We start from the raw sequence: 18,168 nt of genomic DNA, 5'->3' as shown, positions 1-18,168 counted from the left end.
CCTACATAATCATTATACTTCAGATCAGATTTCAATATCAAAGTAAATAAGAGACCACAAGCATTGTGATGCATGCTCGTACACGAACATATTCATATTTCAACTAACTAACAATGCATTTTTGTGGTATTTAGCTTTTGTTAATTAATAATAAGAACATTTCATATAACGTACAACTAATTAACAATGCATTTTTGTGGTTTTTAGCTTTGGTTAATTAATAATATCAACATCAAATAACATTTATATGTAACTTGTTGCATTGCATTTGTATCTATAAAAGCTTTGTAATTTAGAAGTTCTTCAAAGTTAGAGGTGGTTCTTTTTACTATCAAACTGACATATTTGACATGTCAAAATACACTTATGTGATCACAAAATGAAGATGAATATAAACAAGCTGACATCTATTTTCGAATTCCTTGTATAATCGATCGAGAGTGATTGAAAGTAGGTTTGATATGTATGACGGTAGATGATTATTTGTTGAGTGAGAAATGAAAGTTACGTTAATAGTTTCAGAAAGGGAGGTGACACTCACATACTCATTTTTATCCATACACACTAACTTACTATTATACCTTTATTTATGATAATGCAGGTTCAACTTCCTAGATAAACTTAGGGATATAATTGTAAGTATTATACCCATACACACTAACTTGTATTGCTTTGTATTTAAAAAAAAAATCGTTAATAGTTTCACCATTACTTTATACAATTCATCGATGAATGGACTGCTACTAAGTAATAATCTGATGATCGTTACTTATTAAAGGATGAATATTAATGTGGTGGGGTTTTATTTCACTATTAAACTAATATAGATCTTTGAATCTTCTAAATTAATTTTTGTTTTTTCATGAAAATATGATAGGTGTTAGCCAAATATACAATTAAATTTGATGACGTAGGGTTTACCGGATTAGGGCCTCTACGATTGACTTGGCTCACAAATCATCTAAACCTTAATTCTCTTATATAAACATGGGGCTAAAACCTACATCAGGTTCACACACACAGAATTCCCTCACTGCAACACATACGGCTTCCCATCGTTGGATCTCTCCCCTCACGATCGTCTCTACGATCTGAACTCGCCACCAACACTACGGTTTTTAACTACGGATCTTGTAGGATTTTCTCCCTTTCGTCGTCGATAGATTCCGACTATCGACCGGCGGGAAATTTGTTGACCACATGTGACATCCTAAAACCTTCAGCGTAATGCGCGTCGTGCATTTTGTCGGGCAGACATGGGTTGTTGTGTAAATTTGTGTATTCGGGGTGTAAAGTGTAAATTCGTGTTATAAAGCTTAGAGCTGGGATTTTTGGGGAGACTACTCATTTCTTTTCACCAAACATGTTCCAGACATTTTGAGAGAGAGAGAGTGAAGTGGCGATTTTGGGGTTCTAGAACTCATTGTTGAAGAAATTGAAGGATTGTGGAGGGTGCATGAGACTTGTAGGTGGTTATCAACAACATCAAAAGTGATATGCAGTTGCTCATCTTCATCATCAATCTCTATCTCCTATTTTGGTAGGAAACTCAAATTCAATTTGGTGATTGTTGGTACGTGTTTTCGGCTAGCGTCTATACGTATCAGTATAGTACTAGAACTAATCCGTGTGATGAGGTGAATTTTCGATTGATGTTTACCCTTGGGACGAATCCTTGCAGACCCAGTTCACGACCTAAAAGTCGTGGGGTGGTTTTATCAATCTTCCGGAACCAAAAATGTGAATTGGTCCGTTTATGCGTTTAGCGTTCTGTGGCTGAGCGGTTCTAGTGATAGAAAGTATTGTGTGAGAGAGAAAGTGTGTTCTCTGTCACAAATTCAGTTAGTTGTAAAGTGATGACCCAGGTGGCCAATTTATAGGCATAAATGCTCCTTGATATTCGGAGACACGTGTCATGCTGCTATTAATTATTTTATGCGAGATTTACGTAACCGACTTTATGCTAAATAATGACGTTGCATGTGTGCTGCTCACGTGCTTACTTAAGGGTTTAAGCATAGAAAGCTGCCTTCAAGGCTTACGCAAAACGCTAGGCGGCCTGTTTATGTCCTTTATTTATCGTTTTTGACGGAACACGCTGAATAGATGAATAATGAAAAATACTTTAAACACTGTTTTCATGTGTTCCGAATGTTTCTTCGTATAGAAATGACATTCTTATGCGTATAAACCATAGGATACACTAATATTTGGGGTATAGGGTTTATGGTTGGATTGAATGTTTGTGTAACCCTAAATTTGGCGTTTTGTTATTGATTTCGTGTTCAAAAGTTGAGATTTTAGTAGGGTTACGGAAGGTTAGGGATTATTGGGTAATTTGGTGACTTGTGAAGATAGTTTCGATCATTGTTAATAAGTTTAAAACTGATTCCGATCATTGCAAATGGTTAAATATACTATCATCTTTTGATTTATGAAAACAAGTCTTGGGGTTTATGTGATTAAGTTGTGTGCAACTGATTATATATACTTCTAAATAGTGTAATCATAAACTCATATCATTGGCTAATGGCTATTAGTGGGGTGCTTATATATACATTATATGATAATTTATATATACATTGTACAACTCAAGTTAATTAGCAGATGGATAATAGATAACTTTATAATTATTGTCATCCATATAAAAGCCAACATTATGTTTTGTATTTCTTTATTACAAAATCATTACGCATAAAATTACATATATGAAAAATATTGGTCCGTTTAACATCACATAATAGGGAATAACCATGTAACTGACGTAACTACTAAATGTAGCTGACATGTTTTTGATGTAACCACTACGCATCCATGCCAATAACATCATTATTTAAACAAGTCAATATCCACTGCAAATAAACTAACTAAAAAATCAACCTGCAGTGAAGTGCGGGCACGAAAAGCTAGCTAGTTTTAGTCTATTAAATGTTTGCAAGTGGTTTTTTTTTATGTAAGCGTATCTTTGTATGTATAAAAGATGTTATGCACGATTCGAATTAATATGGGAATCTTTGTTATGGGGTCATATTATGTTTTGTGATGTTAAGGTTTTACTCTACCATAATATGTATGTTTAAAAACCAAGGATAAAGTCATTTTTTGATTTTCGTGTCAAGTGTCAAATGTCAATTTGATTAAATGTTAGAAAAGCTGGTACAGCACGGAGTGCACGCCGCGCATTATAATGTGGATATGGAACAACACTTTTGCAAAGGGCCGCGCACCGCACCCATGTTCAAAGTGCGCATCGCGCACTTGTAAAGAAAAAAGAATTCCTTTCGGGTCGAGGGCTTTTCAACACCCTCTTGAAATCATCATCTTGAGTACGGATTATTACGGTAACTGAATCGAAAGTTAATGACGTTGACGCCTAAAAAAAATATCTGTGGTATCATTGATTATGGTATACTTTCCCTCAGAACAAACAAATACCAGTCACGTGATATAATTCGACTGATCCCCTTTCTGAAACAAGTCCATAAGTTTTAGATCACATCTATCTATTTTTAGTGATGGTAGAAAAAGTCGAACCCATATTAACAGAGGATATATACTATGAACTTCATAGTTTATACTTGTAGTTTTAACAAAAAAAAAAAATCTAAAAATAGAAGGTAAGCATGATAAGCATCACCGATCTCATTATCTTTACCCTCCTGTTCTTCACAAATCAAATCCATTCATCACAACCTTCACATTTCATCAAATCAATAACTAAAAAACGTATAACGAATAATGACGTCACACCACAACAGTATTTCCAGGTCACTCATCCACTTCCCACCGACAACCTCACTCCGTCATGCACCGTCTCCGTACTCAACCACAGCTTCGGTAACACCTACAACCTTCCACCTGTCACCGTCCCCTACACTCCGCCACCTTCCACGTGTCAATGGTCCCACGCAGTCCTCGAATTTCAGGCCGCATCTTCCGGCGAACAGTACGACCGTATCGCCGGAATATGGATCGACGGTATAGAGCTGCTACGTACAAGTACAGCTCAACCGACTGAGAACGGTATCTTCTGGAATGTTCGAAAGGATATTAGTAAGTATTCTTCGGTTATTACTAAAAGCAATCTCACTGTTTCTGTTATGCTTGAAAACCTAATTAACGATGTGTTTACCGGCGTTTATCATGTTAATGTATCGTTTATATTTTACTCCGTTAACGCCGTCAAACTTCCGTTATCTGGAGAACTGGAAGGTCATTCGTTGAATAGGAAATTAATTACTGTTAAGAAGAATCATGATAAGGAAAATAAGCTAGGGTTTGATAAAGCGTCTGAATCATCGTGTCCGTATCTCAGACCTGCGGATCTGATTGTACCGATATCGTTTTCTAATGGTATTGATGAGGGTTTCTGGTTTCGAATTCAAAATGAATTTGATGTGAAAATGACCAATGTTGAGATTTCAGAACGAACATATAGAGCGGTGCTTGAATTGTATGTTTCGTTTCATGGAGATGACGAGTTTTGGTACATGAATCCGCCGGATTCGTACGTGAAGATGAATCAGTTGTCGACAGGAAGAGCTCACGGAGCATATCGTGAGATTATGGTGACGATTGATGGGAGATTGGTGGGATCGGTGGTTCCTTTTCCGGTGATATTCACAGGCGGGATTAATCCGTTGTTTTGGGAACCTGTTGTGTCGATTGGAGCGTTTAATCTTCCTTCTTATGATATCGATTTGACGCCTTTTTTAGGGCTTCTTTTGGATAATAAGAGTCATACCATCGGGATTCAGATTGTTGATGGTATTTCGTTTTGGCTTGTGGATGCTAATTTGCATTTGTGGTTGGATGAATCGGATGTGAAAGCGGAAACTATAACATCTAAAGTTCCAGAAGTGGAGATGGAACGTGAGAATGAGTTTGAAGGTTTAGATGGTGAATTTGAAATAGAAGGTGAACAGACAAGTGAAGTTACGGGGTGGGTTAATTCAAGCATAGGGAATCTTAAAACCGTACTTACTGAAAAGATCAAGATTAAGAACAAACTCAAGTTTAAAAACGACGGTACTAAGAAAGAACTGAATCATAAGTACAAAAGGAAAACAAAAATAAGGATCACAAATGACTTGGGTGAGTTGATTGATAGTCTAGATGTAAAAATTGAGTATCCATTGAAGGTCGAAATTGAAACTATACCTGGATCAGAGAAAGATACTTATGTGATGAACACGAAAGTGGAGCAAGAAATGACTGAAAAGTTTGATGGTGTTAAAGTTTCAAGTGTTTTGAGTCATAAACAGAATTGTACTGGTTCGATGCTGGTGAAGGGGAATGAAGTGCTTTCGGGTTCAGCAATTAACCGTCAAAATTACAGTTACCATGATGGATTGGGTTGTTATTATCGAAAGGTTGATGTGGTGGATGGTGAAGTTCTTTCGGATGAATCAAGCTCAAATTGTATTGATTAGTTCTTTTTCCACGAGTTTAGTAGTAGAGTTTCACTGTTATGGTTAGTGTAATTGTGTAAGGGTTATGTTTGACTGATATGTCTTTTGACATGAATAACTAGCTGTTCTCTCAGCTTTAGCTATTTAATTCAAATAAAACTTTACATTGGTTCAGGTAAATAAGTTCTACATCAAACTGAATTTGAGCCTTTAATGTTGCATTAAATTGAATTCATGGAACGTGTTATAATTTCCCACTGTTACTAAAATTGTTTTGTGGTTAGGTTATGTACTTGAAAAGCCTAACTTGTATAGTAGCAATTCACTTGACATGAATTAAGATGAGAAGTTATTAGCAGCTCACAATTTAGGCTTGTGGGAGGCGAGTTATAAGTCGCATTTTCAGGCAAATAATAACTGTCTTACCAAGCTTACGATACGTGAATTTACATCATTTTGTGCATATTGAGACCCGCGAATCATGTACCAAAGCAAGCTACCTGGTAGATAAGCAAAAAGGAATGATTTTATACCTAGATTTGTAGATAAGCTTGGTAAGTGTTACCAGGAAAAAATTTAAAATGAACGCCCACCGTGGGGCTCGAACCCACGACCACAAGGTTAAGAGCCTTGCGCTCTACCAACTGAGCTAGACGGGCTGTTGTTTTTCTTATCCTAATGATGTTAATCATCATATTTTTCCGTATCAAGATTAATCAAGTGAAGTATACTAAACCATTCATAGTTTGCTAGATGAAACATCACCAGTTTGGTTATATTACTACTATTTTACTTAAAAATGTCACTATTTGCATTTACAGCCATTATGCTATTCATCCTATCTATATTTATATTTATTTATATTTAAAATGTTCGAAAATAATAATTCAGATGTTAAGAAGTTAAATTATTATTTGCTATCTGGAATTAAATTAATTTAAATGTTGACTACTTTCTGAGATTTCGTATTTTAGCTCAGATGGTGGTCTTATTCTTCAACTGCGATTGTGTACACATTTTGGCACATACAATCATTTATATCATTTATAGAAACATTAGGATATTATAAGTAAAAAACTAAAAATAGTTGTCAAGTACAACTGATATTGAGTTGGTTGATATTTTGGTACATTTTGACACTCTTTTTGTGCAAAAGTACTTCATTATCAGTCATTAGCTCAACAATTTATACATGTGACCTGACTCAATATTCGTACGTTGGCTACATATTAAAAACACAATTTTCATCCCTGCCATGAAGTATCCACCCATGACACCTTTCTCATATCGTTTGGGGGGTAAAGGGGAGGAGGGTTTTACTTGGCCGTGCCCTTGGATCGGTTTCAAGGTTTCCTCCCGGGCAGCGATGGGGGCGGGGTTTATCGCTGCATCGGCATAGTCGAAACGGGAGATGATCGCAACGGGTGATTAAAGTCCTCCTCGGGTGATCCCAATCGCTGTTCAAAAAAAAAAAAAAAAAAAAAAAAACTTAAATAAGATCGAACCAGTTATAATTGGTGTAGACCATAACAAATCTAGAAGATCCTACGATCTACTTGTCAAAAGACCGACAATCGGCCAGTTGTAAGCAAACATCAAAAGTTCAAAACAATACACAACCAACAAATACTAAACTCATTAAAATCACCAAAATCCTAAGTCTTCTAAAAGGTGAGGACTGACAACAAAACAAAGCTTCAGAAATCATAATACGGAGTACTAGTTTTATACAAGTAGTACATACATTTAGCATATCATATAAAGGGTATAATAGGAAATTTATGTAAAATGGTCTGTTTGAATTAAAAATCAGTGTCAAATGATCACCTCCCTTTCAATATACGTGGGTGTTCTATAAGTCCTCATCTACATCTTTATACATGTCTTGTAAACTTTCAAGTATATTTTTAATTTTATTATTCACTTAAAACCACTTCTATATTCTAAATCCCCCTTCCGAATATCATTGTACTTCAGAATCTGAGAGAAATAAACAATGTCAAAAGTATTAACATAACAACATTTATCTTCTTTTCCTAACTGTTTTTCAAATGAGTTGGTTATTAAAAGTCAAATGAGTTGGTTATTTTTAAGTACAAATAAATAGAAAAATCCTACTCTGTAATTAATATTAATATAGTGTATAATAGGGATAGGGATGTTGGCAAAGGTAGCTCAGATCGTGACGAGTATCATAGAATGGTCAGAATCCACGGTAAATTTAAGTAAATTTAAAAACAGTAGGATTAGATAATCTTTTGAAAGCTAAAACAAATACTTAAAATGTACGGTCCAAATGAGAACAGTGTGGTCATGACTGCTAGGGACACTATAAACGGTGCAAAAGTCGTGAACCGTAAAAAGATAGAAATCATGGACCGTGAACCAAACAAAACTAAATTTATAGGTTATGAATGTTGATTTAGAAGATCTAATTACGGTGAGACGTCTGACTTAGTAGCATCAGCAGCTAATTTCAAGTAGATTGGGTGAATTAGATGGCCTTCTTTGGGGTCGACATGCACCAACTTGCGGACTCTTATCTTGTTGCGTTCAATCTTGCCAACATATCCATCTTTGGTTTTGCCATGCAACCACGTGCGGACGCTAATGTTTCTGTGTTCAAACCTGACAGTTCCTTCTTTTAATGCGAAGAGGGTATGGTCTTTCCCCATACCAACATAATCTCCCGGGTGAAAACGAGTGCCTCTCTGTCGTATTATTATATTCCCCGGTATCACTCTCTGTAACCATCAACACCATACTATGTCAATTATGTTACAGAAATCGTCATATAAAGAGGAGAAATAATCAGAATATTTTTTTTTTATTTTCTACACAGATAATATATATAACAATCGCACTAAACATACAATCACGGAGGTGTGTTTTCAAAGTATGTGATTCTGATAATTAATCGGGAGTCGATAATCAGTTGTAATAAAGGGGTGTTTGGATTGATGAATTTGTTTATTTACTGTAAGAATATTTAAGAAGATATACGCTTAAATAAGCTATCCCAAACACCCCTAAATTGTCCAAAAAGATACACACCCCTAAATCCACCACAATATCTATTTCTATGTGTTAGAATAGTAATAGATTTTGATTTATAAAAGTGATGATTAGTTGTATATTAGATGTATTGAATTAGTGATGATATTGAATTTTGATATAAAGAGGGGACGGTTTGTAATTAGAAGAGATTGGATGGATGACTTGTATAAGACTTTTTTATTGATTGAAGTTTCTTGAGTATGCAAGACTCATTTGCCTATTTATAGGCTTCAATGTCGCTTACTATATATCTAGTAACTTCTGATATTTTTGACTAACCATATTTCTAGTCAATTCTACCACATGCTCCTAAATATCTAGTTACTAAATACTAGTATCTATTAGTTATCTAATTAATTCTAGATAACTCTAGAAATACATTAGTAATTTTAACACTCCTCCTTAATGTATTTCGGTGTTACTCCGAGCATGTTGCGTAAGAACTCGAACTTGGGTCTTGGCAACGCTTTTGTAAAAATATCTGCAATTTGCTCCTCAGTTTTGCAGTATTTTAATTCGATGTCTTTTTTGGCCGAGACTTCTCGTAGAAAGTGATATTTGATATCAATATGTTTTGTTCTACCATGAAATACTGGATTCTTTGCCATCGCGATTGCAGACTTGTTGTCGCAAAATATTTTTGTAGCTTCATCTTGTTTCTCGCCCATGTCTTCTAGTATTCTTCTTAGCCATATAGCTTGATTAACTGAGTTAGCGGCTTGATGTGGGATGAAAACTTGAGGAACAAGTAAAAGGGTTTACTTGAAGAGAAAGAAAGTAATCTGCTGGAATAATTTAAATTAGGAAACTTTGTTTTTTATTAGGAAAGTTAATTAGGGTTTATGTAGAATTAGTCTATTATAAATAGGGCTCTATTGTTTAGTTTCTAGGAACTTATTCTGAATTTTATTATCAATCAAAGAACTTGTTTCTTTATTCTTCTTGTTCTTGAATCAAGAAAACCCTAGGTGATCTGTTTTTTTACAGTTTTCCTGTTCACAACGTGATTGTGAATCAAAAGCCTTCCGCTGTCCTACTCCAGGTGGTATCAGACTAGCAATCGATTCTAGTTCATTCAATCTGGGTTTCTCTCAAATTGATATCTTGAATCAAGTCTATCGAAACTCATAAATCAGGGTTTCCAGATTTACCTATCCGTTTCAGTTATTCTGCAAAAAAAAAAAAAAAAAAAAAAAAAAAAAAAAAATTTGAAAAAAAAAGTTCCTGTTCATCGACGCTACTGTTCATCAAAGCACTGTTCATCGTCAGAAAACGCATCAGATTTATTGTTCACGAGTTAGTGTTCATCAGGCAGCACTGTTCATCGGCAGCACTATTCATCCGGCGGTACTGTTCATCTAATTTTGATTTTTTTTTTTTTTTTTTTTTAGTTTTTGCTTTCTGTCTTCAATAGAAAAAAATAGAAAATAATAAAAAAAATCTGTTGTGCTGCTACTACTGCTACTGTTATTAGCAGCGGATATTGAGGTGATATTCAAATTTGCTGATTGTTATTTGGTTATTGTTACTAATGGATGACAATACCGCGCTACTCCAAGCCCTACAAGCTATTCAGCAACAGTTGCAACAACAATCACAACAACAAGTGGAACAGAATACCCGAATTCTTGAAGCAATCGCGAACTTGAATGTTCAACCAAGGAATCAAGAAAGACAACCACGAAATCGTCTTCCTATTGGAGTTGATAAAATCTATGACTCTTCGTCAAGTGAGGAGGAAGAAGTGGTTGTTGATAACCAAAATCGACAAGGAGATCGATTACCCAAGATTAGAGCTGACATCCCAACTTTCTCCGGGTCACTAGACATTGAAGGTTTTCTAGATTGGGTTTCCGAAACTGAAAAATACTTTGAGCTTATGGATATTAAGGAAGAAACTCAAGTCAAATATGTTGCTTACAAGCTTAAAGGTGCAGCTTTATCGTGGTGGGACAACCTTCAAACGGGTCGTCGTTGCCAACGAAAACAACCTGTTCGCACTTGGCGGAAGATGAAAAGGTTGATGTACGCACGTTTTCTTCCTGTTGATTATGAACAAACACTTTATGCTAATTATCATAATTGTAAACAATATTCTCGAAGCGTCACAGAATACTCAGAAGAATTTCTTAGATTAGCTTCTCGAAATAATTTGAACGAATCGGATTCACAACAAGTGGCTCGTTTTAATAACGGTTTAAGAGTTGAGATTCGAGAAATTGTGTCTCTTCAGACGACTTGGACGATTGATGAAGCTATCAGATTAGCCCTTAAAGCCGAGAAAACAATCTCTAAACAAGGGGAAAAGAGCGACTCTTATAGCAACACTACATACACGAATAAGCCTTCATATATAAAGAATAACTCTGGAGGTGATACAAGCTCATTCAAAACAGCCCCTGAAGGAGATAAGAATAAACCTCCAACCGTTAGTACTTTTAAAGAGAGAAACAAGAAAACCTTAGCCAACCCGTATGCCCGACCCGTTGGGGACCGCTGTTATAAATGCCAACAAACAGGTCACACATCAAGTCAATGTCGGTCAATGAAAGCTGTAAACATGGTGGAACGAGATAATGTCAATGATGTTGAACAAAATGATGATGAAATTTTTATTGGTCCTGATGATGTTGTTAATGAGGAAGAAGATCAATACGAAGGGTACTCATATGTCGTACGTAAATTAGTGCTTGCTTCACCTAAAACGCCTGAAGACACTCAACGTCATAATATCTTTCGAACCAAATGCAAAATTAATAAAGATATTGTTGATGTCATCATTGATGGTGGAAGTAGTGACAACATCATCTCACGAGATATTGTCACACGACTTAAGTTGTCACCTCGAAAGCATCCGACACCGTACAAGATTGGTTGGATTAAAGCCGTTGGAGATGTAGGGATAACCGAACAATGTGAAGTTCCGATCTCTATGGGCAAGTACAAAGACACGATTGTTTTTGATATTGTAGATATGGATTCTTGCCATGTATTGCTAGGACGACCTTGGCAATTTGATCTAGGTGTCGTACACAATGGAAAAGAGAACACCTACACCTTCTCTAAAGATGGTAAAAAAATTACTCTATGCCCTACTTTGGTCGAGGACAAAGCAAATAAGATTATGGTATGCATGCATGAGAGGAAGAAAAAGGAGATTTGTGCGACTACTATTCCCCCGGATATAACACCGAGAACTCGAGGACGAGTCCTTTTCAAGCAGGGGAGAATGATGTGGGATGAAAACTTGAGGAACAAGTAAAAGGGGTTACTTGAAGAGAAAGAAAGTAATCTGCTGGAATAATTTAAATTAGGAAACTTTGTTTTTTATTAGGAAAGTTAATTAGGGTTTATGTAGAATTAGTCTATTATAAATAGGGCTCTATTGTTTAGTTTCTAGGAACTTATTCTGAATTTTATTATCAATCAAAGAACTTGTTTCTTTATTCTTCTTGTTCTTGAATCAAGAAAACCCTAGGTGATCTGTTTTTTTACAGTTTTCCTGTTCACAACGTGATTGTGAATCAAAAGCCTTCCGCTGTCCTACTCCACGGCTGCGATGTACTCAGCTTCGGCTGACGATTGTGCTACCGTTTCTTGTTTCTTTGATGCCCATGAGAATACACCAGATCCAAGTGTGAATGTGTATCCTGAAGTACTTTTCATGTCATCCACCGATCCGGCCCAATCACTATCAGTGTATACATGAAGCTTCGAGTCTATATTGGTCTTGTACCATATTACATAGTCCTTGGTACCTTGAAAGTATCTTAGTATTCTTTTAGAAGTTCCGTAATGTATTTGAGTAGGGTTTTTCATGTACCTGGATAGCATACTTGTTGCGTACATGATGTCTGGTCTTGTTGCTGTTAGATATAGTAGACTTCCAATGAGACTTTTGAATCTTGAAGCATCAGCTTTCTCCGATCCATCTTCTTGTCTCATCTTCTCATTGGCAACTAGTGACGTGGCTATGGTTTTACAACCGTATAGTTTATACCTTTTGAGGAGATTTTCCGTGTATTTCTTTTGGCATATGAAGATGCCTTCATTTTCTTGACTGATTTCGATGCCAAGAAAATAACGCATCAAACCAAGGTCGCTCATCTCGAACGTTTTCATCATGTCTTCTTTAAACTCTTGTATCATTCTCTCATTGTTTCCCGTATATATAAGATCATCGACATACAAGGAAAGAATGAGAGTGTCAGAGTTACCTTGGGTTTTGATGTAGAGTGTGGGCTCACTTTGACTCCTCCTGAATCCTGAACTTGTGAAGTAGCTGTCAATGCGGCTATACCAAGCACGTGGTGCTTGTTTAAGTCCATATAAAGCTTTCTTTAGCTTTAGGACTTGATTTTCTTTTCCTTTCTTAATGAACCCTTGTGGTTGCTCGACATATATTTCTTCTTCAAGAAACCCATTTAGAAAAGCTGATTTCACATCTAGCTGGTAAATCTTCCACCTTCGTTGAGCTGCTAGCGCCATAAGTGCTCTTATAGTATCCAGTCGTGCTACGGGTGCGAAAGTTTCATTGTAGTCGACTCCAAGTTGTTGTGAATAGCCTTTAGCTACTAGCCTTGCTTTGTGTTTTTGCATAGAACCATCAGGGTTGAGCTTTGTTTTGTAAACCCACTTTACTCCAATGATTTCTTTATTTTCTAGAGGATCAACTAACTCCCATGTGTTGTTTTTCTCGATCATTCTTATTTCTCCGTTCATAGCAGTCACCTATTTTTCATCTTTGGCTGCAACTTCATAGCTTTCAGGTTCTATAGTTGTAAAGTTGCAAGTCTCGTATATCTCTGCTAACGCTTTGACTCTTCCAGGTGTTGACTCTGGACTTGACTCGTCTTGCACCAAAGGTAATCTTGTTGATGGAGAAGTTGGTGTAGCAGGGCTTGTTTCACCGGTACTTTCATGTTGTTCAGAATGCTCAACTTGTAGTGGTTGTTTGGCTGGAGTTTCCATAGATATCCGAGGCAGATATGTTTGTTTTTCAACTTTGTCCTTTTCCCAGTTCCAAGAAGCGTCTTCATCAATTCAATATATATACAACCGTGTATACAGCTTCAGCCCAGAAACTGTTTGGAAGGCCTTTTTCATGTATCATCATTTTGGCCATTTCCATTACAGTTCTGTTTTTACGTTCAGAGACACCGTTTTGCTCAGGGGCATAACCAACAGTGAGTTGGCGTTTAACTCCCTCGTCTTCACAGAATTTATTAAACTGTGTAGAGGTGTATTCTTTTCCTCTATCACTCCTCAGTGTTTTAATATAGCGGCCACTACTCTTTTCTACGAAGTTCTTAAACTTCTTGAATATAGTAAATACTTCAGATTTTTCACGCATGAAGTACACCCACGTCATTCTAGAATAGTCATCGATAAAGAGAATAAAGTACCTGTTTTGGTTAAGTGACGGGGTCCTCATTGGTCCACAAACATCGGTGTGCACCAGCTCCAGTATACCTTTCGCTCTCCAAGCTTTGTCACGAGGGAAAGGTTTTCGATGTTGCTTGCCCATCATACAGCTTTCACACGTGTCAATGATTTCTTCTATGTTCGGCAAGTCTTTCATCATATTCTTCTGTTGGAGGATTTTTAGTGCGTGAAAGTTAAAGTGGCAAAATCTTCGATGCCATAGCCATAATTCTTCAACTTGAACTTTCATGGCCGTGTCTCTGATATACTGCCAACGAAGCAAAAAGTTGCGGTTCTCCATTGGCACTTCGGCTATTAATTTATAGTTGTTTTTCTTGTCACGAATAACACATGATTTATCTTCGAACAGTAAAGAGTATCCGTGCTCCATCATTTGGCCAACACTTAGCAGGTTACTTGCTAAGCTTGGTACTAGAAGAACGTCATTAACAGATCGAGTGACGTTATTAGTTTGAACAGTAATAGTACATTTTCCTTTAGTATCCACGAGTGCTCCATTCCCAAACTTGACGCGGGACTTTACGGAGGTGTTGATACTATCAAATAACTTTTCATCTCCAGTCATGTGGTTGCTGCACCCACTGTCGATTAACCAAGTATCGTCCCTCTGTTTATTTACGACATGACAGGCATAGAATAGCTGATTTTTGTTCTCCGGTATATCTTCACTGAAGTTAGCTCGATGATTTTGTTTTAAACGACAATCTTTTTCTAGATGCCCAAATTTTTTGCAGTTATTGCATTGTGGCTTCCCTTTGTGAAAACAATCTTTCTCCAAGTGGTTTGTTATTTTGCAAATACCACATGGAGTGTGGCTTTTCTTCTCTGATCGAACCCGGTTCTGGGTTTTTCTCCTCCTCTCGAATTTTCTTCAAGATTTCTTTTCCCCCCATTATTAGATTTTTGAGACCTTATTTTGAGTTTAGATTGAAAGGCACTTTCGAATGAGTTTTCACCACGCCGACTTAGTCTAGCCTCATATGCTTCAAGAGAGCCAACTAATTCCGTTACTGACAGAGTCTCTATGTCTTTTGACTCTTCAATAGCGGTAATGACATGATCGTATTTTTCTGTCATACTGATGAGTATTTTTTCTACGATCCTTTTATCAGTTATATTATCTCCATAGGCTCTCATTTGATTAACAATTTCTTTTATTCTAGAATAGTAGTCTTTAACGGTCTCGGTCTCTTTCATATTTAAATTTTCAAAATCTCGTCTTATAGTTAGTAGTTTGACGGATCTCACCTTGACATTTCCTTGAAATTCTTCTTGAAGGATCTTCCACGCCTCTTTGGCTGTCGTAGCTCCCATGATTCGTGGAAAGATAGACTGTGTCAAGGCTTGTTGAATATAGCTTAGCGCAGCAACATTTCTTACAACATTTTTGTTATATTTTTCATGTTCTTCCGCGGACAGAGTTTCGACGTCTTTTGGAGTTGTAAACCCGACTTCGACAATATCCCACAAGCTTTGTGCTTGGAAATATGTCTTCATTCGGATACTCCAAAAATCATAGTTGTCGCCATCAAAGATTGGGACGGAAATATTGTATGCACCAACGGTAGTCATGGTGTACTCGAACAACGCCCAAACGGCTCTTGATACCACTTGTTAGAATAGTAATAGATTTTGATTTATAAAAGTGATGATTAGTTGTATATTAGATGTATTGAATTAGTGATGATATTGAATTTTGATGTAAAGAGGGGACGGTTTGTAATTAGAAGAGATTGGATGGATGACTTGTATAAGACTTTTTTATTGATTGAAGTTTCTTGAGTACATTTCATGATGCAAGACCCATTTGCCTATTTATCGGCCTCAATGTCGGTTACTATATATCTAGTAACTTCTAATATTTTTGACTAACCATATTTCTAGTCAATTCTTACCACATGCTCCTAAATATCTAGTTACTAAATATCTATTAGTTATCTAATTAATTCTAGATAACTCTAGAAATACATTAGTAATTTTAACACTATGTTATAATGGAACTAATACCATCATCCTAAATCCCAAGTTCCCAACTCAACTATGTGAAGCATCATAAACACCTTGTATCATGTAACAGTTTATAGACATATAAAAGCTTAATTAGTTATGTTAGTTATTCTTTCATATACAACAATACTGTGCATACAACTGATCTATAACTAGATTTTTTTATAACAATGAAATGCAGAATTTATATTTGTTCAATTTCATTTTGTGTTAAGATAATTAAGTGATTTTATACAAAATTTTCACTCATAGTTAGAAGTAAAGGTGCATATTAATCACAATTCTTTAATAAACGCAACACTTATTTGGATTATGTACTCTAACGTAAATAAGAAGACCTAGTGGTTGGCGTGCTAATATCTTCAAATCTCACTAGGAGACATATTGGATTGGCCTGGGAAAGGGCCTAGAACGTTTACAAGATAAACCAGCTAAGTTGCGTACGTTAAAATAAAAATACTCGTCATCCAAGTATTCTGAATATAGAAACCTCATCCATTAACCATTTTACTTTAACGTGAACAAGCAACAGGTCTTCTCATTTACATAACATACAACGAAAAAACGTAGTTTAAGATGTTCGACAGAGCCCTAATTAAACACAGCAGGAGTACCCACTTTAGGCTGAAAGGGGATTCTAATTAAAAAGAATGAACTGGATGATCTTAAAAAGTTGATAATAAATGCCTATTAGCTATGGATAGACTACCAATAATTAATTCTCGTGGAAATGGTTATAAAAATCGGCCGACTAATCTCGATTAGTCCACATTATGATTTAGGATGTCCCGATTAGGTCAAGTCGGATAATGTCCCCGGTCAATAAGTCAAACTCGGTCAAAAGTTGGTTTTAGTCTAAAGTCCTGGAACAATTTAGTTGACGGAAATTGCATTTTTTTTTTTTTGAACAAATATCAAACAAAGTCAGTTAAAAATAGTCAAAATTGGTCAACATAACTAGTTCTTACAATGTCCGGACCAAGTAGTTCAGGACTACGACTACCAACTTAACAACCTTGCCGTGTAGATGGAATCACAAAAAAGGCTTACAATAACACATTGCAACTTATAATAATCCACATATATAAACATAAAAAAAGTTTTTAAAAAAAAAAAATACTAAAATTGAACACTGACCTCGCCACCGAACTTCTTCAAACCAAGATACTTAGGTTTCGAATCATGCAAATTCTTAGCGCACCCGGCTGATTTTTTGGTGGACCAGCGTCTGAACACCATGCTTAATCCATTTCCAGTTACATCTATGATTAAGTAAAATTACAAGCTTGTTAACGTACCTACATTAGTTAAAGGAATTAATGATGAAAGCTACAAGAGGTTTTATTACCAGTTGCAGAACTATAAACAGAGATTCTTTTAACCAAGTCACTAACACAAAATCTCTTACTCAATGAAGCTGCAAAATTCATGTTTCCCTTTGTAACTAAAACCTCTGCATAGATGAATCAAACTCATAAACAACTTAATAACGGTAATTTCAACTATAAGACATCTTTAAAAAAAAAAAGAGTATGTATATCAACACATCTTAATCTTGATACATCAAATATTAAGTACATTTCTGTGCACGCAAACAACTATCTAATCAGTGACTTTTTATGGAAACAATTAGAAATGTATTGCATTGATGATCAGATATTAAGTCCTTCCTAATAAACCTAAATGGGAATTTCTAAGAAATAAACAGCAAAATTTGTGAAGAATACTTATATATTATGATATCTCAAAAGAAATAATTTCAAGGTCAGTGCCTTGAATGCTTTTAAATAATTGTTTTGACACATCTTAAAGAATAATTCAAAAATAAGCACACTTCAATAGCACTTCAAATTAAAATGTCATACTATTAAAAACAAACGTGGCTTAAGCCTTTTTAAGGAGCTTATGAGCTTATAATTGTGTTATCATAACACGATAAACTTTGTTTTGTTATCCGATGACTGTCTTGGATATCCTCATATCCACCTAGCTTATTGAGCTGCGTAAGCTGTGTATTGAGGAAGGTTATAAGGCAAATCAAAGAAAAATCACACAATATTTTGAAAGGTAGTATCAGCATCACTCAGAGAGTCCTTAACTACCTTCGTGATCATATGTTACTCACACACGCGCTAAAATGAAACTCAAATCGCAACAACCCTTACAATTGAAGGTTGGGAAAACCCCTCCGAGAAGCTAATTGTTGGCAATACAAATTATATACGGCCCTTGGAATCAAACATGGTCC

The 18,168-nt window shown here is 35.8% G+C and overlaps 2 protein-coding genes and 1 non-coding gene across 3 annotated transcripts; 1 reads left to right on the top strand and 2 right to left on the bottom strand.

Moving 5' to 3' along the window:
- The first annotated feature begins 3,487 nt into the window (after positions 1–3,487).
- Positions 3,488–5,582, top strand: LOC139840225 (peptide-N4-(N-acetyl-beta-glucosaminyl)asparagine amidase A-like). The gene has a single exon (XM_071830471.1). It carries the CDS (start codon positions 3,624–3,626, stop codon positions 5,430–5,432), a length of 1,809 nt encoding a protein of 602 aa, XP_071686572.1. The 5' UTR covers positions 3,488–3,623; the 3' UTR covers positions 5,433–5,582.
- Positions 5,583–5,997: 415 nt separating this feature from the next.
- TRNAK-CUU (transfer RNA lysine (anticodon CUU)) lies at positions 5,998–6,070 on the bottom strand. Its single transcript has one exon. It is a non-coding gene; the product is annotated as a tRNA-Lys (tRNA).
- A 1,776-nt stretch (positions 6,071–7,846) lies between these two features.
- Positions 7,847–17,350, bottom strand: LOC139840629 (uncharacterized). The gene is made up of 4 exons (XM_071830885.1): positions 17,269–17,350; positions 17,058–17,182; positions 8,018–8,155; positions 7,847–7,969 (listed from the first exon to the last, which is right to left on the bottom strand). The coding sequence occupies exons 1-4, from the start codon at positions 17,348–17,350 to the stop codon at positions 7,847–7,849; spliced, it is 468 nt and encodes a 155-aa protein (XP_071686986.1).
- Between the last annotated feature and the right edge of the window lie 818 nt (positions 17,351–18,168).

Source organism: Rutidosis leptorrhynchoides, chromosome 4 (assembly GCF_046630445.1).
Source record: "Rutidosis leptorrhynchoides isolate AG116_Rl617_1_P2 chromosome 4, CSIRO_AGI_Rlap_v1, whole genome shotgun sequence".
NCBI lineage: Eukaryota > Viridiplantae > Streptophyta > Magnoliopsida > Asterales > Asteraceae > Rutidosis > Rutidosis leptorrhynchoides.
The sequence above is the reverse complement of the archived record's forward strand: the minus strand, read 5'-3'. Positions and strand labels throughout refer to the sequence as shown.